Genomic DNA, 26,624 nt, shown 5'->3' on the forward strand with positions numbered 1-26,624 from the left:
GCTGAGAAGCAACTATTTTGTATGAATGCTGCTAATTATTCTGGTATCAACCCCGACATTGAAACAAGTACTTTTTTTTATAGAACCGTGTACCATTCATAACTGCATTCAACAGCTGCTGGAAAGACAATTTCAGTGATATAGCGCTTGTTGTTGCTGACGTTATAACTTTCCGCAAAATAATTCGAGAAATGTATTAAAACTAAAAATCAATGCGGCCAGAGTTAGCTACTGCGGTGTAAACGCCGCCAAGAAGAGGTCCATGCCAGGTTCCATCGTTATACCCTATGGGGCAGGCTTGTGCTACTAAGATACTACGACATAGATACTGGTCACCTATGGTTTCTGTGCGCGGAACTACGGCATATACTACCTTCTGGTGCATCAGATGTGTCTTAGGAAAGCGATTTAAGATGTGTCTGCGTTAGCAGGAATGTGGGGAAACAACTACAGTTTCGCCAGGCAGTTTTCCGTTTAATCACTTCCAGTTGCTGCTTATTTGTCAAAGGCGAAACACAGTCGTCGGTCGTTCGTACTTAAGACGATAAACAGTCCTGTTCATGGAAAAAAAGAAACTACTATATTAACTTTCTTAGATGTGAAAGAGATAGTACCTAATCCGTCTTTGCCTGGAGACGACGGAATGCTTGTTAAAGATAAAACATCTGCTGTCGGACAAATGTATCTATATATTGCTCACAATTGTAATCATGTGGAATAATCTTTAAATGAAATAAATGTTTTATTCAGAGTGACTGACATGTCAGCCACAAAATAAATTCTTTTCTTAAGGAAACTTAGTTTGACACCTTAGTGTGTGCTCAAAGTACTTACCATCGACTGCGCGACACATTTACAGTTGCCGTTCGAGAGATAGATGAACAAATGAAAGTTCGTTGGACGCCCGCGTGGCTGGGGCGGCATGGTGGACTGCACCTTTCAGTGCTCCCAGTAGAAAGACGTCATGAGGAGTTAAATCAGGGGAACTGGTTGGTCATTGTAATGCAACATTCCGTCCTGTCCAACGGTCATGAAACTTTTCATTCAGTATTTGTGTTGCAACATGGAAAGAGTGAGCTGGTGTAGGAAACACATACACTGTCGCTTTCCAGTGGTATTTCTCTAGAATAGGTAAAAATGAAGAAAGAATGCATATTTGTTTGCATTTAACAATCATGAGATGAAGTAAAGTACCGCAGTTGATTTTTCAATGATGCCACATCATGGGATGGGATAGGAATGATGATGGAAATAGGATCACATTTGAGGAAGTGGAGAAAATGGTCAATAGACTGCAGTGCAATAATGCAGCTGGGGAGAATGAAATTAAGTCGGAACTCGTCAAATACAGTGGAATGTCAGGTCTTAAATGGCTACACAGGATAACTGAAATGGCCTAGGAGTCGGGACAGGTTCCATCAGACTGGACAAAAGCAGTGATCACACCAATCTTTAAACATGGAAACAGAAAAGATTGTAACAACTACAGAGGTATCTCTTTAATCAGCGTTGTGGGTGAAATCTTTTCAGGTATTGTTGAAAGGAAAGTGCGAGTATTAGTTGAGGACCAATTGGATGAAAATCAGTGTAGGTTTAGGCCTCTTAGAGGTTGTCAGGCCCAAATCTTTAGCTTGCGGCAAATAAGGGAGAAGTGTTATGTGTGGAACAGGGAATTGTATCTATAGTTTATAGATCTAGAAAAGGCACATGACCGGGTTCCTAGGAGGAAGTTATTGTCTGTTCTACGAGATTATGGAATTGGAGGCAAACTTCTGCAAGCAATTAAAGGTCTTTAAATGGATAGTCAGGCAGCAGTTAGAGTGGACGGTAAATTAAGTTCATGGTTCAGAGTAGTTTCAGGGGTAAGACAAAGCTGCAACCTGTCTCCACTGTTGTTCATATTATTTATGGATCATATGTTGAAAACAATAGACTGTCTGGGTGAGATCAAGATATGTGAACACAAAATAAGCAGTCTTGCATATGCGGATGACTTGGTTGTGATGGCAGATTCGATTGAAAGTTTGCAAAGTAATATGTCAGAGCAAGATCAGAAATGTAAGGACTATGGTATGAAGATTAGCATCTCCAAAACGAAAGTAATGTCAGTGGGAAAGAAATATAAACGGATTGAGTGCCAAATAGGAGGAAAAAAGTTAGAACAGGTGGACGGTTTTAAGTACTTAGGATGCATATTCTCACAGGATGGCAACATAGTGAAAGAACTGGAAGCGAGGTGGAGCAAAGCTAATGCAGTGAGCGCTCAGCTACGATCTACTCTCTTCTGCAAGAAGGAAGTCAGTACCAAGACTAAGTTATCTGTGCATCGTTCAATCTTTCGACCAACTTCGTTGTATGGGAGCGAAAGCTGGGTGGATTCAGGTTACCTTATCAACAAGGTTGAGGTTACGGATATGAAAGTAGCTAGGATGATTGCAGGTACTAGTAGATGGGAACAATGGCAGAAGGGTATACACAATGAGGAAATCAAAGAAAAACTGGGAATTAAGTCTATAGATGTAGCAGTCAGGGCGAACAGGCTGAGTTGGTGGGGTCCTGTTACACGCATGGGAGTAGCAAGGTTACCCAAGAGACTCATGGGTTCAGCAGTAGAGGGTAGGACGAGTCGGGGCAGACCAAGGAGAAGGTACCTGGATTCGGTTAAGAATGATTCTGAAGCAATAGGTTCAACATCAGAAGAGGCACCAATGTTAGCACTGAATACGGGGTTACGGAGGAATTTGATAAGGGGGCTATGCTCCAGACTGAACGCTGAAAGGCATAATCATTCTTAAATGATGATGATGATGATGATGCCACATCATACGTATAGCCCCATAGTAGTTGGTGTTGCACCCGATGAAGCCAGCGTGGATTTTCAGCTGCCCAGTAGCGCATTTTAGGTAAATTTACATAATCATGGTTCGAAAATGTTGCTCCGTCGCCAAAGAGCACTTGTTGGAAAAATGTAGTGCGGTTTCCCAGGCCTTGCAGAGCAGACAGCAGACAGACAAAATTCTCTACGACTTTAGAAACACGTCCCCCGAGTGCCTGATGTAGTGACAGATGATTAGGGTGGATTATATGTCGGTGCAAGATGCGAATGACGTTCATGTTACTGATCCCACATTCCTTGGCAATACGTCTCGCGTCACCATACAGGTCAATAAACGCTTTAGTCAGAACAGCTTCTTCAAGTGCTCTGTCAGTTGCAGTTTTCGTCTTCGTCCTTCAAAGGTACCGCTTCCCACCAGTGACCTAATAATCGTGCAAGTGCCCCCCGGCGAAGGAAAGAGACGGTCAAGATAGACATGGCTATATTGCCGGTACCGTTTTGACGGCATTTGTTTGACATTCGTCGCATGAGAGTAGCATGTCTTAACTTCTTCCCGTCGGTGTACATGTCTGCGTGCAAGGAATGTTGAAGCAGAAATGACCTGCCATCAGACGTCACAGTTCCTGCTAATTCCGCACTGCTGACAAGTAAACAGTCGAAAGGTTTGATACAATGACGTAGCATAGCATGAGCCTGTATAGAAAGCAATAGAAGTTTCCAGTCAACTAGTCTTTCAATTTTAGAATATTTATCGAATTATTTTGCGAAGAGTTTAAGTCACTGCACGAGAATTATGTCACTGTACTTGTCCGTTCAAGCGCTTTCGGGTGCCGTCAAGAATACGTCCTTATATTTAAAAACATCATACTTGCTTCAATATACCAGTGGATACAAGAGTTGAGACTCTTTATCACGTAATAAAAGTAGGTGTCTCTTGGAGTACTAAAATCTGCCGAAAATATCGTTTCGAAACCTAGAACCGTTAAAGAAATAAATGGGGTGTTACGTCTTGCGTGGCTCACCTTGTACAATATATAAGACAGACCAACGCCAATATATTAAGGTACTATTTTGACCAATTTAAAGAGGACAATGTGTCGATTTAATGACGCACAGAACTAGTTTTAAATGTTTATAGCTCCACACAATATCTGCATCGACGTCCTTTTAATGGAACTGTACGCTATTCTTCTGTGGCATTTGACAGGGCCTACGTCGGTGCCTTCGACAACATAATACGAGTGGAGCGTGATCTATCAGTAAGCACTGTCCCGCAGTCAGACGAACAGACCACATAAACGCCTAACCTACAGCGAGCAAACATGCAATTCAGGCACTGTGCATGTGTTTATGTTTATAACTGTCAAATTTAAAGATTAAAATTTTCACCATGAGCTGTGATACCTATGATGCGATTCCAGACAAGCAGTTTCGTACGGACTAAACCGCAGCACAGGTCAATGTTATACGGCATTCTTCCGGCATCGTCAATGTTTCCTTGTAGATATCTTATTTTAATTTTCACCACGGATGAAAGACCAGGGTGTTAAGTCTAAGAGCGTACAGGCAATTTACGTTCTCCCAACAACCATTCAAACGATCTCCAAATGTTTCTTGAAGAAGGTCTGTAATTTTCTTGAGCCGAAAGGGTGATGTGTACATGTTGACGCCACATGGAGTGTATTACCTCCAGTGGGATGTCTTCCAGTAACTGCAGCAGTATATCTGTTAGAAACTGTAGGTACTTACGGCTATTTAGAGCTCCATCAATAAAACAGGGACAAATTACGAGGAGCATTTAATAAATAATGCAACACATTCTTTTCTGAAAGCAGGTTGTCTTTGAGCCGTGTGGCTCGATCAGCGATATTCCCGCCGGAATGGGTCACCTTTCCGATGGTTTGCGCAGAGCGCGCGGTGGCGCCACGTACCGGGCTGATCGGGGAGCGAGGAGTAAGCTCTAGCATGTAGCTGGGATTTTGCTTTGGGACGCCTAGCAGTAACGTCGTTTGGGAAGTCTGGCGGACAGTACCGATGCCATTCGAGGCAGCAGGAAGAGCACATCTAAAGAGGGATGTTTACCCGAGTGAGGGCACCGTTTCAAATATCGCCGGCGTGGAAGCAGTCACGTTACTGGGAAGCCGTTGGTGTATTTCGCTTCCTGCATGTCTCCTGGCACCGGGATCTGCGGCGGCTGGCTTCGTCGAACGAGCAAGATGGTGAGGGCCTTGCTTGTGCTGTAAATTGTGGCCGGAATCGACTGCTGGGTTCAGTGATGTTGACTTCATTTTCTTGGTCCGCCGTTGCTACTCCCACTGAATCTGTCCTCGAATGTGTTAATTTCAACTTGCTTAGTACGGAAGGTTCTACTGAGAGCTGTATGTGATGTGATGATTAACATTTAATAGTGCCTGGAGTGCTGATACATTCGGTTTGTAGGTTGCTACTGTCAGTGTTAACCGCCATTGCAAACAGTTTGGCTGGTTCTTGTCTGGTTATTGTATTTATATCACACGACGGAGTTAATCTGGCCAATTGCTATAGATATACATGGATAAAATTTTCCCAGGATATATTTTGCTGCGAATTGCAATAACATTAGTGTTACGTTTCTATCTGCAGTGATAGAGTGTCTGAGAGACACGTGTCTAATTCTAAATGAGTAGCTTCATAAATTCTTACAAGTTACTGAGAGGCCAGTTGTTATTGTGTGTTTAAATAGTTTGAAATTGATTCTATTAATGAAAGTACAAGAATTCCTTCGATGACACTATGTCGATATGGTAATTAATTCTGATTTAATCACAAGATTAACTGCGGCTATAATTGGTCTTACGCACATAAGATAATAGATTTGTACTGCTTAGCTGATGTTCATTAATAGGTTGACTAATTCTACAGATGATTTCTGTAATGAATTATTGTGTTTCTAATTACTCAAGGCAGATATCACTCTGTTGTAGCTGATTTGTTGTTGCCTGTACTCTGAATTACTTTGTTAATACCAATCACTGCAGTAACGAAAGACTACATTTCCTCGTTAAATTTTAGTAAATTGTTCGTTAAGTTTTTGAGTAGTTCATTTTTAACTCATTTTACTAAATGCATAATAGGCCATAAGTGGCGTGGTTTATGAATGTTTAAATTTTGAAGTAGCTTGTTCTCACCTAAATGGTAATTTTAAAAATGTGTTGATGGTTTTATTTCTTATTTGTCTTGTTTAAATGTGCCAAATAAATGTTCAGTGCAACTGTCGATGGCGATTGCCTAATGTGTCACTTGGTCCAGTCCTATCACCCCAGAGCCTATTGTGCTGAGCTCGTGTCGTTGTGTAAAAGATGAATTCCATGCTTAGCTGACCCATCATCTTTATTCAGGACTCCAATGCACTATCTTATTCCCCATTCTTTTGGATACAAAACCCTATTTTTTAAAAATATAATCTCGTTTCAGTGCGGCGGCCTATATGCCCGCATAGTACCACGTTACTGGTCGACATCCGAGCCAACATCTTGCTGCGTCAATAAGCTCCCCATCATTCACGCACTGCTGCTGGCGGAGTGCATCCTTCATTAGGCCAAACAGATGGAAGTCGAAATGTGCGAGATCCAGGCTGTAGGATGGATGATGACGAACAGTCCAATGCAGTTTTGTGAGCCCCTATCAAGTGTGTAGACTTACATGAGGCTTTGCGTCGTTGTGGATAAGGAGAAGTTCATTCGAATTTTTTGTATCGAGGAACAAGCTGAAGTCGTTTCATCAATTTCCTGAGAACAGCGAGCACTTCTGAGTACCTCAAATGTGGACGAGTGTGCAGGCAGTACCAACAGAGACGTCAATTTGAGCAGCGGGGAGTTCGATCGAGATCCGTCGATCACCTGGAATGAGTGTGTCTGCACGTTCCAACATTGCAGGCGTCAGAGCTTTGTGCGGTCGGCTGGCACGCGGGTGAATGGACAGGTTTGCGCCGCCTTGCTGCGATGAGGACCGGCGTCTCACCCAACGACTCACCGTTCTTTTGTTCACTGCCAGGTCGCTGTAGACATTCTGCGTGGGCCTAAGAATATCTGCGACATTCTGGTGTTCCGCCACAAGAAAATTAATGATGCCTCTCTGCTTGTGAAGCACCTCCATTTTGAAGGCTACATATAGAACCGTTACCTATCGGAACTTGTGGTCCCTGAAGCGTGTATATTCCTCGATATCCCACACAGACTCAGCATTTTGGAGTCTGAAACTGGCCGAGAAAAAGAAATGTTACTTGTTGAACACCGCTGGTGTGTGCTGCACCAATACCTTCGCTAGCAAACTTCACAGTCTGTGACACGGCGGGCTGTGGCTGTGAGTGGATTTTCGCTGACATGGCTGGAAGTGCAGGCAAGGCACAGCCGATGCAGTGGCGAGCGGGCCTGCATCACGCCGCCTCGGCCCCTGTGTGATCTGTTGCGTTACCCGGGTGTAAGAAGCAGGGCAAAATTTGTCATACATATACGCCTTCTGGATCTGGCGGTATCTGTTTCTGCCTACGACGAGAGCTGCTCTGCACCAGCCATCGACCAGATGACCCAGCTTCATCTGCAACTAGCCACAGCCTCCGCTAGCTGCTGGTCCACGGGTAGCTCCTTGTCGTGATTCTGCTGGTGTCTGAGGGGGCGCCGCGGAAATCACAGCATGAGAGATATCCACAGGACCTGTGACCTGCTATTGGAAAAAAATATCTTGATGATATTTCCTCTAGGAAAAAATCCCTCTGTCTGATCTCTGGGATGGTACTGCTAAGGGCGAGATAATTATGAAAAAAAGATTGGGTAACCAACAAAGGGATGACGTTCTAAGTTGGGGTGTGGAATGTCGGAAGCCTGAAAGTTGTTGGGAAGACAGTAAATGTAAGAAGGGAAATGCAACGACATTGTAAATATAGTAGAGGCAGTGAAGTGAAACGAAAAGTCGATAAAGATTTCTGGTCATATGAATATCAACAGCAACAGAAAATGGTATAATAGGAGTAGGATTCGTTATGTAAAGGAAAGGTAGGGCAGAAAGTGATTTGAGTTACTGTTAACAATTTAGTGATAGAGTCGTAGTCATCAGAATCAACAACAATAGTTCAGGTGTATTCGCCGCTGTTAGAAGTGGAGAAGAAGAGAGAGAGTGAAAGTATATGAGAATACTGAACAGGTAATTTAATTTGTAAAGGAAAGTGATGGTCTAACAAAATGGGTGCCTGGAACGTAGTTGTAAGGCAAAAAACAGAAGAAAGTATTACCGGTGTCATAGAGGTGAAAGACTAATTGAGATCTGCATTAAACTTCAGTTAGTGATATCGAATTCTCTGTTCAGAAATCAGAAATGGAGGTGATATACTTGCGAAGGACCAGCAGACACTGGGACATTTCAGCTGGATTGCATTATGGTCAGCCGGCCGCTGTGGCCGAGCGGTTCTAGGCCCTTCAGTTCGGAACCATGCGGCTGCTATGGTCGCAGGTTCGAATCCTGCCTCGGGCATCGACGTGTGTATGTTAGGATTAAGTAGTTCTAGGGGACTGATGACCTCAGATGTTAAGTTCCATAGTGCTTAGATCCATTTCAACCATTTTTTTGCATTATGGTCAGACAGACATTCCGAAATTGCATATTGGATTGTAAGGCGTACCCAGGAGCAGATATGATCAAAAGTATCTCGAACCCTGACTTCAACATCGAGTGAATCCCCCCTTCGCCTTTGTGACTGCTCAAATTCTTCTGGGGCCCCTTAAATGAAGACTCTGAATGTCTGTGGAGTAATGGCAAGAAATTCTGCCAGAGAAGGCAGTGCTGTTGATAGCTGGGAACTGGACCGAAGTCGACCTTGTAACTCGTTCCGAAGGTGTTCTGTTGTGTTCAGCTTTGGAGTCTGAGAATGGCAATCTTTTTCAGGATTGTTATTACCCACAAATCATTGTCTCACAGATGCTGCTTTATGATAGAGGGCGAACACAACGCTGCAAAATGTGTTCATATCATTCCTCATTTCACATTTTCTCAAGCGCAATAAGTGGACCACACTATCTATGCGAAAAATACCTTACCACAACACAATTTCTTCTGTACTTCACTGTTGGCGCTACACATAACGGAAGATAACGTTCTCCAAGCATTCGCCAAACCCAAACCCTGTCATCGGACTGCCACAGCGTGATGATCACTTGAGTCGTCTCACAGCCTTGATTATCACATACTTCAGAAATGTGTGGCTTGTGAGGAGCCACTCGATACAATATACTTTCAAACTGTCAGACCTGAGTTTCTCTTGGCGTATACAACTTTCAAATAACTTCCGGGAATTCAGCCAGGTAACACTTCCAGCGACCGCCGACACTTTGGCAGGAGAACACCCCACCATTTTCAAGGCAAACTGCAACGGACAGGCGACGTACATGCAAATTTAAAACCTCGGTTCTCGGACTGAAGCAGGAAAGATAACACACACACTGAACACTAGTGCCACCAAAGATGACCACATTCAGAGCTATCGATAGTGAGAGTACGAATTCACAGTTGAGGTATCATTGACTCTGTCCCTGTGTTTTGTGACAAGGGAGGCCGCCGGATTCCAAACAGAGTTTAAACAAAAACCTGCATCTCTGTTAACGAGGCTGTTCGCTAATTTAATCCCAACTGCCTCCTTAATAACACTGTCTCAATAGCTGGACGTGCATACCAATATCTCGGTGTTATTATATATGGGGTGACCAGTATCCAAGCAATGTTCGGCAATAGCAGATCTACTTGGTTGCTGTAATCGCGTGTGCCGTTTATGCTCAGTACATCGGTCCTCCACGCTCCTGATAGTTTGGCCAATATATACCATGCCGCAGCTACAAGAAATACGATATACACCCGCCTTACGCAGACCAAGATCGTCCTTAACAGAACTCCAATGCGCCCTTATTTTAGATGGAGGTCGGAAAACACATTTCACATCGTATTTTCGCAAAATACGACCGATCTTGTTGGAAGTGTTTCCTAAGTAAGGCAAAAAGGCAGTAGACTTTGGTGTTGGCTTAGAATTATCATCAATCACCCGATGTACAGTTGGTCGATAGCTCAACGCACGTTCAATCTGTCTATCAATATAATCATTTTGACGAAATGTAACGTCAATATGGGACAGCTCAGCTGGCAAAGTCTCAGCGTCAGAAACGACATGTGCCCTGTATACCAAGGTACGAAGTACCCCCTTACGCTGAGCCGTATGGTGATAACTATTGGCCTGTAGGTACAAGTCGGAGTGAGTACGTTTCATGTAGACTGCATGTCGCAATGATCCATCATCCTTCCTCCTAACCAACACGTCAAGAAGGGGAAGGCAACCATCCTCTTCCACCTCTATCGTTAAAAGAATGTTTGGGTCGATCGAGTTCAGATGTTCTAGAAAGGCATTCAAATTCTCCCTACCATGAGGCCAAAGGTATCGTCAACATATCTAAAAAAAAAACAGGCGGGTTTATTTGATACTTCAAACTCCGTCACTGTGCTAGCTGGGCTGCTGACAGCACATAGAAACTCACGAGAGTTCCCTCTCTCCGATTTCGTGTTATTTTTTGCATCCAACCTTCACAATGATCTACGGTTCCCATACATCAGTTCGTGAGTGTCTGGTTTCGGCTTAGCTGTGGTTGTTCCTTTGCGTTTCCACTTCACTAACGCATCAACAACAGACGAGCAGTCTTAGAAGGGTGTAGCTGTCCCTGATGGATTTCTTACTCAAGTGACATCCAACGACTAGTCCGCGTTCAGAGTCACTGAGTTCTTCTGGCTGACTCAGTCCGCTGTTACTGCTCCTCTACTGACATCGCAATACCGCCTGTCTCCTGGTATACTGCCGCGTCCGTTTCTCGTGTTACCTAGTGAACAATTTCGCTTTACACAGCGTTGTCTGAATACTTTTGATCAGATAGCATAGACTCGGATCACAGATTAGTAATACCGTGGAGTGAACTGACGTTTAAGAAAAAAGTGAGGAAGAATCAGTGCGAGAACAAGTGCGATACTGAATTACTGAAGAATAATTAAGGGCACTTGAAACTGCCTAAAGTAGTAGATACTACCATAATGAATACCACGGTAGGCGGTTCAGCTGAAGAGGAACGGACAGGTCTAAACAGGACATTCACGGAAGTTGGTCAGACAGACATAGATATAAGGATGATAACTGCGAAGAAACGTGGTGCATCAGAAGGAAAACGTCTAGTGACCGGCGAAAGAAGCTAATAGAAAAATGTTCAGGAGAAGACAGGAATACAGCAATGCAAGTCACTTAGCAAAGAAATAACAGGAAGCCCAGGGAAGCCAAGCGAAATGGTCGCACGAAGAATGTGAAGGAATCGAGAGAGAGATAGTCGTCGGGAGGATTTATTCAGCATAACAAGTCAAAACAACTTAAGTGAAATTAAAAGTAAGGGCGTAAACATAAAGACATCTTTAAGAAGGGAAGAACGTGTCTGATGTCGTGAAGGAAGAAGAAATGGGACTCGATATGGAAGACGTGAGGTATCAAGTATTAAAGTCAGAGTTTAACAAAACTCTCGAAGATTTACAACTGAATAAGGCAGAAGGGATAAATAATATTGCTTCGCAATTTCTGAAATCATCGGAGTAGTGACAACAAACGACTATTAAAGTTGGTCTGTAGAATCTATGAGACTGGAGACTCAGCATGAGACTTTCGGAAAAATGTCATCCACACAAACCCAAAGATAGAAAGGGGAGATAAATCTGAGAAATATCGCACAGTGAGCGTAATAGCTCACGGATCTAAGTTTCTGACAAAAACACAGCAGAAGAACGGAAACTAAAATTCAGGGTGAAAGAATATCAATGATAAGATTTGGTGGTGTCATTGCTACCGTCATAGAAAGTGAGGAAGCAACACAGGATCTCTAGAATAGAATGAGGAGTCTCACGATTGCAGAATATGGACTGAGAATAAACTGAAGAAAGACAAAATTAATGACACGTCGCAGATATGAGATTAGAGATGCACTTAATATCGAAATTTGTGACCACAAAGTACACTCCTGGAAATTGAAATAAGAACACCGTGAATTCATTGTCCCAGGAAGGGGAAACTTTATTGACACATTCCTGGGGTCAGATACATCACATGATCACACTGACAGAACCACAGGCACATAGACACAGGCAACAGACCATGCACAATGACGGCACTAGTACAGTGTATATCCACCTTTCGCAGCAATGCAGGGTGCTATTCTCCCATGGAGACGATCGTAGAGATGCTGGATGTAGTCCTGTGGAACGGCTTGCCATGCCATTTCCACCTGGCGCCTCAGCTGGACCAGCGTTCGTGCTGGACGTGCAGACCGCGTGAGACGACGCTTCATCCAGTCCCAAACATGCTCAATGGGGGACAGATCCGGAGATCTTGCTGGCCAGGGTAGTTGACTTACACCTTCTAGAGCACGTTGGGTGGCACGGGATACATGCGGACGTGCAGTGTCCTGTTGGAACAGCAAGTTCCCTTGCCGGTCTAGGAATGGTAGAACGATGGGTTCGATGACGGTTTGGATGTACCGTGCACTATTCAGTGTCCCCTCGACGATCACCAGAGGTGTACGGCCAGTGTAGGAGATCGCTCCCCACACCAAGATGCCGGGTGTTGGCCCTGTGTGCCTCTTTCGTATGCAGTCCTGATTGTGGCGCTCACCTGCACGGCGCCAAACATGCATACGACCATCATTGGCACCAAGGCAGAAGCGACTCTCATCGCTGAAGACGACACGTCTCCATTCGTCCCTCCATTCACGCCTGTCGCGACACCACTGGAGGCGGGCTGCACGATGTTGGGGCGTGAGCGGAAGACGGCCTAACGGTGTGCGGGACCGTAGCCCAGCTTCATGGAGACGGTTGCGAATGGTCCTCGCCGATACCCCAGGAGCAACAGTGTCCCTAATTTGCTGGGAAATGGCGGTGCGGTCCCCTACGGCACTGCGTAGGATCCTACGGTCTTGGCGTGCATCCGTGCGTCGCTGCGGTCCGGTCCCAGGTCGACGGGCACGTGCACATTCCGCCGACCACAGGCGACAACATCGATGTACTGTGGAGACCTCACGCCCCACGTGTTGAGCAATTCGGCGGTACGTCCACCCGGCCTCCCGCATGCCCACTATACGCCCTCGCTCAAAGTCCGTCAACTGCACATACGGTTCACGTCCACGCTGTCGCGGCATGCTACCAGTGTTAAAGACTGCGATGGAGCTCCGTATGCCACGGCAAACTGGCTGACACTGACGGCGGCGGTGCACAAATGCTGCGCAGCTAGCGCCATTCGACGGCCAACACCGCGGTTCCTGGTGTGTCCGCTGTGCCGTGCGTGATAATTGCTTGTACAGCCCTCTCGCAGTGTCCGGAGCCAGTATGGTGGGTCTGACACACCGGTGTCAATGTGTTCTTTTTTCCATTTCCAGGAGTGTAGATGAAGTTAAAGAATTCTACATAGAAGCAAAATAAAGCATGACAGACGAACGAAGGATAACATTAAAAGTAGTTTATCACAAGAAAAGAGGGTATCCCTGGCCTAGAATAATTGTCTTAATTTTAGGAACAAATTTCTGAGAATGAACGTTTGGAACGTAGTATTGTATGGTAGTGAAACATAGACCGTGGGAAAAACGGAAAACAAGAATATCGAAGCGTCTGAGATGTGGTGCTACAGAAGGATGTCGAAACTTAGGTGAACTGATAACGTAAGGTATGAGGGGCTTCTCCGCAGAATCGGCGAGGAAAGGACTGTACGGAAAAGTAGAAGAAAACAGGATGATACATACAGCTTACTTGACTCAAAATGTTCAAATGTGTGTGGTTTCCTAAGGGACCAAACTGCTGAGGACTCGAACCTCTGGCGGGAGGAGCCGCGCAGTCCGTGACATGGCGCATCAAACCGCGTGGCCACTCCGCGCGGCTACTTACATGGTGCTAGAGGTAAAGCAGACGGCAAAAATTGAGAGGAAGACAGAGATTGTACAGCCAACAAATAATATAGGAAGTTGGGTGCAGATGCTAGTTTGAAATGAAGGAGTTAGCAGAACTAAGGAAATCGTGGTGCGCAGGCATCGAACCGGTCATAAGACTGATGACTCAAAAAAAAAAAAAAAAAAAAAAAAGCATGCAAGGCGGCCAAGTCGCTTTCATATAGGGTGACAATTATTGAACTATATGAAAAAAACGTAAATTAGTTACAATCCACGGCGTGCACATACTTCATTCAACACATAAATGTCTCTACAGATATTCAGATTTAGGTTTTGACATGTTCGATATGCCTATCATTACTGACAATTATGAGGTGCAGATGAATAGCGAAATTCTGCATGACTCGCCGAAGTGACGGAAGATCGATGCTATCGATGACCTCATGAATAGCAGTTTTCAGCTCAGCAGTGGCTTTGGGTTGTTGTTGTTGTTGTGGTCTTCAGTCCTGAGACTGGTTTGATGCAGCTCTCCATTCTACTCTATCATGTGCAAGCCTCTTCATCTCCCAGTACCCACTACAACCTACATCCTTCTGAATCTGCATAGTGTAGTCATCTCTTGGTCTCCCTCTACGATTTTTACCCTCCACGCTGCCCTACAATACTAAATTGGTGATCCCTTGATGCCTCACAACATGTCCTACCAACCGATCCCTTCTTCTGGTCAAGTTGTGCCACAAACTTCTATTCTCCCCAATCCTATTCAATACTTCCTCATTAGTTATGTGATCTACGCATCTAATCTTCACCATTCTTCTGTAGCACCACATTTCGAAAGCTTCTATTCTCTTCTTGTCCAAACTATTTATCGTCCATGTTTCGCTTCTATACATGACTACACTCCATACAAATACTTTCAGAAATGTCTTCCTGACACTTAAATCTATACTCGATGTAAACAAATTTCTCTTCTTCAGAAACGCTTTCCTTGCCATTGCCAGTCTACATTTTATATCGTCTCTACTTCGACCATCATCATTTATTTTGCTCCCCAAATAGCAAAACTCCTTTACTACTTTAAGTGTCTCATTTCCTAATCTAATACCCTCAACATCACCCGACTTAATTCGACTACATTCCATTACCCTAGTTTTGCTTTTGTTGATGTTCATCTTATATCCTCCTTTCAAGACACTATCCATTCCGTTCAACTGCTCTTCCAAGTCCTTTGCTGTCTCTGACAGAATTACGATGTCATCGGCGAACCTCAAAGTTTTTATTTCTTCTCCATGGATTTTAATAGCTACTCTGAAATTTTCTTTTGTTTCCTTCACTGCTTGCTCAATATACAGATTGAATAACATCGGGGATAGGCCTCAACCCTGTCTCACTCCCTTCCCAACCACTGCTTCCCTTTCATGTCCCTCGACTCTTATAACTGCCATCTGGTTTCTGTACAAATTGTAAATAGCCTTTCGCTCCCTGTACTTTACCCCTGCCACCTTCAGAATTTGAAAGAGAGTATTCCAATCAACATTGTCAAAAGCTTTCTCTAAGTCTGCAAATGCTAGAAACGTAGGTTTGCCCTTCCTTAATCTAGCTTCTAAGATAAGTCGTAAGGTCAGTATTGCCTCACGTGTTTCAACATTTCGACGGAATCCAAACTGATCCTCCCCGAGGTCCGCATCTACCAGTTTTTCCATTCGTCTGTAAAGAATTCGCGTTAGTATTTTGCAGCTGTGACTTATTAAACTGATAGTTCGGTAATTTTCACATCTGTCAACACCTGCTTTCTTTGGGATTGGAATTATTATACTCTTCTTGAAGTCTGAGGGTATTTCGCCTGTCTCACACATCTTGCTCACCTGATGGTAGAGTTTTGTCAGGACTGGCTCTCCCGAGGTCGTCAGTAGCTCTAATGGAATGTTGTCTACTCCGGGGGCCTTGTTTCGACTCAGGTCTTTCAGTGCTCTGTCAAACTCTTCACGCAGTATCGTATCTCCCATTTCATCTTCATCTACATCCTCTTCTTTTTCCATAATATTGTCCTCAAGTATATCGCCCTTGTATAGACCCTCTATATACTCCTTCCACCTTTCTGCTTTCCCTTCTTTGCTTAGAACTGGGTTTCCATCTGAGCTCTTGATGTTCATACAAGTGGTTCTCTTATCTCCAAAGGTCTCCTGTAGGCAGTATCTATCTTACCCCTAGTGAGATAAGCCTCTACATCCTTACATTTGTCCTCTAGCCATTCCTGCTTAGGCATTTTGCACTTCCTGTCGATCTCATTTTTGAGACGTCTGTATTCTTTTTTGCCTGCTTCATTTACTGCATTTTTATATTTTCTCCTTTCATCAATTAAATTCAATATTTCTTCTGTTACCCAAGGATTTCTACTAGCCCTCGTCTTTTTACCTACTTGATCCTCTACTGCCTTCACTACTTCATCCCTCAAAGCTACCCATTCTTTTTCTACTGTATCTTTCCCCCATTCCTGTCAATTGTTCCCTCATGCTCTCCCTGAAACTCTGTACAACCTCTGTTTCTTTTAATTTATCCATCTCCTTAAATTCCCACCTTTTTGCAGTTTTTTTCAGTTTTAATCTACAGGTCCACATCTGCCCCTGGAAATGTCTTACAATTTAAAACCTGGTTCCTAAATCTCTGTCTTACCATTATATAATCTATCTGAAACCTGTCAGTATCTCCAGGCTTCTTCCATGTATACAGCCTTCTTTTATGATTCTTGAACCAAGTGTTACCTATGATTAAGTTGTGCTCTGTGCAAAATTCTACCAGGCGGCTTCCTCTTTCATTTCTTTGCCCCAGTCCACATTCACCTACTATGTTTCTTTCTCTCCCTTTTCCTACTGCCGAATTCCAGTCACCCATGACTATTATATTTTCGTCTCCCTTCACTATATGAATAATTTCTTTTATTTGATCATATATTTCATCGATTTCTTCGTCATCTGAAGAGCTAGTTGGCATATAAACTTGTACTACTGTAGTAGGTGTGGGCTTCGAATCTATCTTGGCCACAATAATGCGTTCACTATGCTGTTTGTAGTAGCTTACCCGCATTCCTATTTTCCTATTCATTATTAAACCTACTCCTGCATTACCCCTATTTGATTTTGTGTTTATAACCCTGTAGTCACCTGACCAGAAGTCTTGTTCCTCCTGCCACCGAACGTCACTAATTCCCACTATATCTATCTTTAACCTATCCATTTCCCTTTTTAAATTTTCTAACCTACCTGCCCGATTAAGGGATCTGACATTCCACGCTCCGATCCGTAGAACGCCATTTTTCTTTCTCCTGATAACGACGTCCTCCTGAGTAGTCCCCGCCCGGAGATCCGAATGGGGGACTATTTTACCTCCGGAATATTTTACCCAAGAGGACGCCATCATCATTTAATCATACAGTAAAGCTGCATGTCCTCGGGAAAAATTACGGCTGTAGTTTCCCCTTGCTTTCAGCCGTTCGCAGTATCAGCACAGCAAGGCCGTTTTGGTTAATGTTGCAAGGCCAGATCAGTCAATCATCCAGACTGTTGCCCCTGCAACTACTGAAAAGGCTGCTGCCCCTCTTCAGGAACCACACGTCTGTCTGGCCTCTCAACAGATATCCCTCCGTTGTGGTTGAACCTACGGTACGGCTATCTGTATCGCTGAGGCACGCAAGCCTCCCCACCAACGGCAAGGTCCACGGTTCATGGGGGAGGCTTTGGGTTTATTGCTGAAGTTTAAGACCTGTGAGAATCAATGCGCAGATAAGTGGGATACGGAAGTACTAAGGAATGACGAGATACGCTTGAAGTTCTGTAAGGCTGTAGATACAGCAGTAAGGAATAGCTCAGTAGGCAGTACAGCTGAAGAGGAATGGACATCTCTAAAAAGGGCCATCACAGAAGTAGGGAACGAAAACATAGACACAAAGAAGGTAACCGCTTTAGCTGCTTGATGCAAGGAGGAAGTAGATAAATGTTCCGGGAAACACAGGAATACAGAAATACAAGCCGCCGAGGAATGAAATAAACCGGAAGTTCAAGGAAGCTAAGACGAAATGGCTGCAGGAAAAATGTGAAGACATCGAAAAATAAATTATTGTCGGAAAGATAGGTCAGCAAGCAGGAAAATCAAAACAACCTTCGGTGACGTTAAAAGCAAGGGTGGTAACATTAGGAGTGCAACGGGAATTCCACTGTTAAATGCAGAGGAGAGAGCGAATAGGTGGAAAGAATACATCGAAAGCCTCTATGAGGGGGAAGATTTGTCTAATGTGAAAGACGAAGAAATAGGAGTCGATTTAGAAGAGATAGGGGATCCAGTATTAGAATCAGAATTTCAAAGAGTTTTGAAGGGCATAAGGTGAAATAAGGCAGAAGGGATAGATAACATTCCATCAGAATTTCTAAAACCATTGGGGAAAGTGGCAACAAAACGACTCTTCACGTTGGTGTGTAGAATGTATGAGTCTGGCGACATACCATCTGACTTTCGGAGAAATATTATCCACACAATTCCGAAGACGGAAAGAGTTGACAAGTGCGAGAATGATCACACACTCAGCTTAAGAGCTCATGCATCCAAGTCGCTTACAAGAATAATATACAGAAGAATGGAAAGGAAAATTGAAGCTGCGTTAGATGACGGTGAGTTTGGTTTTACGAAAAGTAAAGGCAAGAGAGAGGCAATTAGAACGTTGCGATTAATAATGGAAGGAAGACTGAAGAAAAATGAAGACACCTACATAGGATTTATCGACCTGGAAAAAGGATTCGACAATGTAAAATGGTGCAAGATGTTCGAAATTCTGAAAAAAAGTAGGGAGAGACGGGTCATATACAGTATGTACAACAGCCAAGAGATAAGAGTGTGTTACCAAGAACGTAGTGCTCGTATTAAAAAGGGATGTAGCCTTTCGCCCCTACTGTTCAATCTGCGCATCGAGGAAGCAATGTTGGAAATAAAAGAAAGGTTCAGGAGTGGAATGAAAATTCAAGGTGGAAGGATGTCAATGACACGATTCGCTGATGACATTGCTATCCTGAGTAAAAGTGAAGAAGACCTACATGATCTGCTCAACGGAATGAAAAGTCTAATGAGTACACAGTATGGTTCGAGAGTAAATCGAAGAAAGACAAAGGTAATGAGAAGCAGTAGAAATGAGAACAGCTCTATATCAGGATTGATGGTCACGAAGTATATGAAGTTAAGGAATTCTACTACCTAGGCGGTAAAATAACCAATGATGGATGGAGCGTGTGGTGCTACAGACGAATGTTGAAAATTAGGCGGATTGGTAAGGTAAGGAATGAGGAGGTTCTACGCAGAACCGGAGAGGAAAAGAATATGTAGAAAATACTGATAAGGAGAAGGGGCAGGATGATAGGACATATGTTAAGACATGAGGAAATGACTTCCATGGTACTAGAGGGAGCTGTAGAGGGCAAGAACTGTAGAGAAAGACAGAGATTGAATACACCCGGCAAATAATTGAGGACGTAGGTTGCAAGTGCTAGTCTGAGATGAAGAGGTTGGCACGGAGAGGAATTTGTGGCGGGCCACATCAAACCAGTCAGTAGACTGATGAAAAAAAAATCATGTGTTTAATATAACCCTTCAAAAAGGAGTCGTGTGTGTTCGGATCCGGAGAATATAGTGGCGAATCGTGGCCTATAACAGTGGCCTCTGGGTAACGCAGAGCCAGAATGCTGTCCCCAAAGTGCTCCTCCATGACATCCTGCTTGGATGGGGTCGAGCTCCGTCTTACGTGAACCACATCGTGTAGATGTCATGGTAACTTTGGGTAATGGTGATGAAATACTCTCCCAAAACCTTCAAATATCGTTCGGTAATCACCGTGCCATCAAGGAATATCGTAACGATTTTTCTTTGACTGGACGTTGTATACCTGTTGACAGTGAAGAGACTTTTCGATCGCGAATTGCTGGTTCTCAGTCCACTAAATGCCCCAGTTTTGCTTATGGACGAACCCATCCAAATGAAAATGGGCTTCGTCGCTAAACCAAACCATAATGCGGATGCTAATTCCCATCACGCCCCGCAGCCAACCGTGCAATTCGAACGTCCTAACGCAAACCGTTCAGAATTGATGACGATTTTATTTCATATAGTTCAGTACTTATTAACCTGTAAGAAGGGGCTTTACCAAGCCGAGATCCAAACAGATGCATTTAGCCGTTTCTAGAAGTCATCAGGCAGTGTATATCGATTAGTGCTAGCGTAGTGAGCGTCTCTCTACGCACGTCTCCAGCAGTTAAGGCGCCAGGGAGCCGCTTGTGCTGGCCGCCTGGGCTGCAGTACTCACCGTCGTAGAACTGGGCGCCCTCCTCCTGGAAGTGGTGGTGGCGCATGCTGAGGTCGGAGCCGCCGGGCCGGTGCAGCTGCGGGATCAGGTTGAGCCAGACGGACATCTTGTGGCCGCGGTAGTGGCTCTTCGTGTCAGCCTGCGACGAGCCCGCGCCGGCACCCACGCCTGCAACGCGAGTAGTCGTCATCTCGTCTCTGCCTCGTCTAGAAGGCAGAGCAATCATCTACTAGCAGTATTGTGGACAGGACCTGCATACTGGTGTACCGGTTCTTAATGGTACACTGCAGTGTCCTACATTCATTTTTACGTCTATAAGTAAAAGTGTAATTTACCTGTAAGTCAAAAAACACCTCTGAAATCAGCTAAGCTTGTGTCCAGAATGATATTTTCACTGTGCAGCGGAGTGTGCGCTGATATGAAACTTCCTGGCAGATTAGAACTGTGTGCTGGACCGAGACTCGAACCCGGGACCTTTGCCTTTCGCGGGCAATTGCTGTAGGTAGGAGATGAGGTACTGGCAGTAGTAAAGCTGTGAGGAGTGGGCGTGAGTCGTGACTGGGTAGCTCAGTTGGTAGAGCACTTGCCCGCGAAAGGCAAAGGTCCCGAGTTCGAGTCTCGGTCCAGCACACAGTTCTAATCTGCCAGGAAGTTTCATATCAGCGCACACTCCGCTGCACAGTGAAAATATCATTCTGGACACAAGCTTAGCTGATTTCAGAGGTGCCTCTATGGCAAAAATATCCCTGTATTCAAATACTATTTTTGGTATCACACATGAATGCCACATCACATATGGCAACTGAATTGAAAGTTTCCGTCAGATGCCGATAGCGCCCGTGCGGGATCCGGTGGACCCAATGGCGCACGCCCGCTGAACCACGCCACCGGCGGCTCTGGTCGACGAGCGCCTCTGCCGACGCAATATAGGACGGCCGGCGGCAGCCACGCAGCGCACTCGCTCTTGAGGCTCTTCGTCACGTGACACTATGCAGACGCCGCCCAGTCGCGGCTCTGTCAGCACCGTTCGTGCTTGGCTGAGGGGGCCTGCGCCTTGTTGACACCGAGACCTGGACTCTACTTCTTGCTGCATTATTTGTATTGAGTCTCCATACACTTGGAGAAATACAGGTTAAGTAAATCCTCTGTTTGCTGTGTTAACTTGTTCACTGTTCACTTCTGCTGCTGTCCGGCTTCGCTAAGACGACAGTAAAGCACCACTCCGTGGCCCCTCTCCTAACCAGTGTGCGTGTAATCTTACATGACACTTCTTTTGCTCCAAAAACACATACGATAATTGTTTAATTTAACTGCGAATGCACTGTAGTGATACAATCAACTATCTGGGGTGGCCCATCACAGATCCCAACGCTCGTCTGGTCCCTTCATGTCAGCGTTTTACATATATTCCTTTCCTAGCCGATTCTGTGGAGAACCTTCTCGTTCCTTACCTAATTTTCAACATTACTCTGTAGCACCACATCTCAAATGTTTCAGTTCTTTTCTGTTCCCATTTCCATAGGGTCCACGACTGACTAACTTACAATACTGTGCTCCAAACCTATGGTCTCAGAAATTTCTTCCTCAAATTAAGGCCCATCTTTGATACCAGTAGACTTGCCTTGGCCAGAAATGCCCTTTCTGTCAGTGCTGGTTTACATTTGATGTCCTCCTTCCTCCGTCCACCAGTTATTTTGCTGCTAAGGCAGTAGAATTCCTAAACTTCATCTAAATCGTGACCACCAATCGTAATGTTATGCTTCTGTCTGTTCTCATTTCTGCTGCTTCTTTCGTCTTCCATAGATTTACTCTCCGTTCATATTCTGCACTCATTACACTGTTCATTCCATTCACCGGACCATGTAATTCTTCTTCACTTTCACTCAGAATAGCAATGAAAGAGAAAGTCAGTACGTAAAGGGAGATGAAAATCTAATTGTCATATGGAATTGGAATGCGGCTGTAGAGGAAGCAGTAGAAGAAAGGTTTACGGGAGGATTTGGCCTTGTTACTAGGAAAGAGAGAGAAGGAAAATTGAGTTTTTGAATAAATTTCAGCTATTAACAGTGAATATTCTGTTCAAAAATCACAAGAAGAGGAGGTATGCTTGGAAACGCCGGGAGATACGGGAAGATTTCAGTTAGATTAAATCATGGTCAGGCAGAGACTTATCAAGGATCAGATATAGACTCAGAGTACAGTTCAGCAGTGATGAAGAATAGGCTGAAGTTAAAGAGACTAGTCAGGAAGAATCAATACGCAAAGAAGTGGAATACGGAAGTACAAGGAATGAAGAGACACACTTGAAGTTCTCTGAGGCTATATATAACGCAAAAAGGGATAGCTCAGTGGGAATTTCAGCAGAAGAGTAAATGACATCTCTAAAAAGGGTAATCACCGAAGTTGGAAAGAAAACGATAGCTACAAAGAAAGTAACTGAGAAGAAACTGTGGGTAACGGAAGAAATACTTTAGCTGATTATAGAAAGAAGGAAGTACAAAAATGTTCGGAAAGTTCAGGAGTACAGAAATACAAGTTATTTAGGAATGAAACAAATAGGAAGTGCCGGGAAACTAATGCAAAATGGATTCGCGAAAAATGCAAGGAAATTTAAAAAAAATTATTGTCTGAAAAACTGACTTATTATACAGAAAAGTCAAAATAACCTTCGGTGAAATTAAAAACAAGGGCGGTAAGATTAAGAGTACATTGGGAATGCCGCTGTTAACTGCAGAGGAGAGAACTGATTTGTGGAAAGAGTACACTGAAGGCGTCTGCGAGGGGAGGGCTTATTTGCTGGAATGATATCAGAAGAAACACTCATTATTTGCTTCTTCTTATTACGATTATTGCTGTCATTCTATCACTCGCAAGAGTTTTCACATACGTATTTGGTATCGATGCTCATGAAGAGTGCCTGTGTAAGAATGGAATACTGAATGTTACGTCATGCAGAATACACTCCTTTACTTCAGCACCTCGTGATCAACGCTACAGGAGAAGTGAGATACACAAAGTTGACAATGGGGTAACGTATGGAAACAATGATCAGGCTACTTAGTATATAATAGAACGTACAGATTTCAAAGATTAAACGTATGAATACGCAGACTTCCTCGTTATCCATATGTGCGGCATATCTTTCGTGTTAACGAAAGTAATATTCCGCTTTACCACTTCTTAAATCTCAAATGAAATGAATGCCATGAGGAATTGAATATTTGTTAACTGTGTCTCTTCTTGCTTCCATCCCTACCAACATATTTCTTCATTCTCGTGGTAATCGCGACATTCTAAATGTATACTGAAAAAGATTGCACGTGGACACATTCGACACCGAGGTGCAAAGTGTTTGATATCTTACATTATATTCAATTCAAATTAGCTTTCGATGTATTTTTACTTCTTGTGTATTTTGAGATGATTATGAACGTTGCGAAAAATTATTTCACATGGTTCATGCTGAATGAGAAACACTGAATCATCCGTTCTGATTTCCCTACATTGAAATGATATAATGTCGGCGTCAACAGTCTTCTTTCCTGCCGGAAGCTGAAACTTGTTTCATTCTGGCTCAGTCAATATCTCCATGACTATAGGCCGCCTCTTATCGCTAGCGTGCCGTTAGCTCAGTGGTTCCCTTACGTGTTGCGATGCTTGTGCTATATGAGGTGGCAGTTCCAATCTCGGTGAAAGCTGCAAAACACGATCTTTTATTTTCCATTTTAATTAATGGAGTTTCAAACTGCTAGTAAAAATTGCTTATACGAAAGCTGAAGAATGCTTTTACTCACAAATCTTCGTGCAATTTCGAATTAGTAAATTATGTTAATATCACGGATGACTGCTTTGCAACTGCCAAGGTGCATCACTGTAAACTAGTTTCTGAAAAGATTCAAACCGACTGTCAACGATACGAATTTGAGCTTTGTTCGTCATATAGGTCTAATATGTCATGGAGGTTGCTTATGAAGTGAACACGGTGATCAATATACTTCCTCTCCTCTAAATTTTTGCAATATCATTTACAGGGTGTTTCAAAAATGACCGGTATATTTGAAACGGCAATAAAAACTAAACGAGCAGCGATAGAAATACACCGTTTGTTGCAATATGCTTGGGAGAACAGTACATTTTCAGGCGGACAAACTTTCGAAATTACAATAGTTACAATTTTCAACAACAGATGGCGCTGCAAATGATGTGAAAGATATAGAAGACAACGCAGTCTGTGGGTGCGCCATTCTGTACGTCGTCTTTCGGCTGTAAGCGTGTGCTGTTCACAACGTGCAAGTGTGCTGTGAACAACATGGTTTATTCCTTAGAACAGAGGATTTTTCTGGTGTTGGAATTCCACCGCCTAGAACACAGTGTTGTTGCAACAAGACGAAGTTTTCAACGGAGGTTTAATGTAACCAAAGGACCGAAAAGCGATACAATAAAGGATCTGTTTGAAAAATTTCAACGGATTGGGAACGTGACGGATGAACGTGCTGGAAAGGTAGGGCGACCGCGTACGGCAACCAAAGAGGGCAACGCGCAGCTAGTGCAGCAGGTGATCCAACAGCGGCCTCGGGTTTCCGTTCGCCGTGTTGCAGCTGTGGTCCAAATTACGCCAACGTCCACGTATCGTCTCATGCGCCAGAGTTTACACCTCTATCCATACAAAATTGAAACGCGGCAACCCCTCAGCGCCGCTACCATTGCTGCACGAGAGACATTCGCTAACGATATAGTGCACAGAATTGATGACGGCGATATGCATGTGGGCAGCATTTGGTTTACTGACGAAGCTTATTTTTACCTGGACGGCTTCTTCAATAAACAGAACTGGCGCATATGGGGAACCGAAAAGCCCCATGTGCAGTCCCATCGTCCCTGCATCCTCAAAAAGTACTGGTCTGGGCCGCCATTTCTTCCAGAGGAATTATTGGCCCATTTTTCAGGTCCGAAACGATTACTGCATCACGCTATCTGGACATTCTTCGTGAATTTGTGACGGTACAAACTGCCTTAGACGACACTGCGAACACCTCGTGGTTTATGCAAGATGGTGCCCGGCCACATCGCACGGCCAACGTCTTTAATTTCCTGAATGAATATTTCGATGATCGTGTGATTGCTTTGGGCTATCCGAAACATACAGGAGGCGGCGTGGATTGACCTCCCTATTCGCCAGACATGAACCCCTGTGACTTCTTTCTGTGGGGACACTTGAAAGACCAGGTGTACCGCCAGAATCCAGAAACAATTGAACAGCTGAAGCAGTACATCTCATCTGCATGTGAAGGCATTCCGCCAGACACGTTGTCAAAGGTTTCGGGTAATTTCATTCAGAGACTACGCCATATTATTGCTACGCATGGTGGATATGTGGAAAATATCGTACTATGGAGTTTCCCAGTCCGCAGCGCCATCTGTTGTTGACAATTGTAGCTACTGTAATTTCGAAAATTTGTGTGCCTGAAAATGTACTGTTGTCCCAAGCATATTGCAACAAACGGTGTATTTCTATCGCTGCTCGTTTAGTTTGTATTGCCGTTTCAAATATACCGGTCATTTTTGAAACATCCTGTAACTGTAGAGGTTTTCTGACACCGGCGTTAGCAATTCCTTTCCGTTCTCTGAAACGTCAATAACGATAACTTTTTCTGGTTTGAATCTGATGACCTTTACTATCACTTCCGATCAACGTTAAATACTTCATGAATCCACACATGGAACTCCAAATGTGCAGTGTTCCTGCACTGCTAGAGAGCATGCATTGCAAGGTATTCACACAGCTTATCGCATAGACTTACCAAAAGAAATGTGAGAAAAACTGTAATACACTTTACGCCACAGACGCTCACTCTGCCTTGACGAAAACATCCGGGCCGGCCGCGGTGGTCTCGCGGTTCTAGGCGCGCAGTCCGGAACCGTGCGACTGCTACGGTCGCAGGTTCGAATCCTGCCTCGGGCATGGATGTGTGTGATGTCCTTAGGTTAGTTAGGTTTAAGTAGTTCTAAGTTCTAGGGGACTGATGACCACAGCAGTTGAGTCCCATAGTGCTCAGAGCCATTTGAACCATTTGAAAACATCCGAATATTGGCCTAAAGTTGCACAAATAACTGAATTTGAAAAAAAAAGAAACGAAGTATGAAGCATTTATAAATTCATCGAATGTAGTGACGTGGTTTAATTTCGACCCAGTCTATAAAATTAATTTCGGGCCATACTCAGCTTTTGCCGATTAACGTAATACAGTAATCTCCGTTGCTTTCGAGCGTGAATGGAAGTCGTAGAAATTTTCTGTGGAGCAACATTTAATAATAATAATAATGCGTTTTAAATTATTAATAGCGATGAGCGGCAGCAGGCGCTTTCGATAAAGAACGGGGGAGTGCAGCGCCGCTGCTGTCGCCACAAGCGCTGCCGGTAGCCAGCAAGTGGATCCCGGAGGCTTGCCGAATACGGCGTCCAGAGGAGAACAGT

At 44.0% G+C, this 26,624-nt stretch overlaps 1 protein-coding gene and 1 non-coding gene across 2 annotated transcripts in view; one reads left to right on the plus strand and one right to left on the minus strand.

The window, feature by feature from the left end:
• Positions 1-26,624, minus strand: part of LOC126365371 (neuroligin-1-like) — a 723,598-nt gene that overhangs the window by 71,775 nt on the left and 625,199 nt on the right. Inside the window, exon 8 of the mRNA XM_050008142.1 lies at positions 20,150-20,317. Coding sequence (XP_049864099.1) covers positions 20,150-20,317 — 168 coding nt within the window. The remainder of the gene's footprint in view (positions 1-20,149; positions 20,318-26,624) is intronic.
• On the plus strand, positions 20,706-20,780 carry Trnas-cga (transfer RNA serine (anticodon CGA)). The gene has a single exon. It is a non-coding gene; the product is annotated as a tRNA-Ser (tRNA).

The sequence above is a fragment of the Schistocerca gregaria genome, chromosome 1 (assembly GCF_023897955.1).
Source record: "Schistocerca gregaria isolate iqSchGreg1 chromosome 1, iqSchGreg1.2, whole genome shotgun sequence".
Taxonomy (NCBI): Eukaryota; Metazoa; Arthropoda; class Insecta; order Orthoptera; family Acrididae; genus Schistocerca; species Schistocerca gregaria.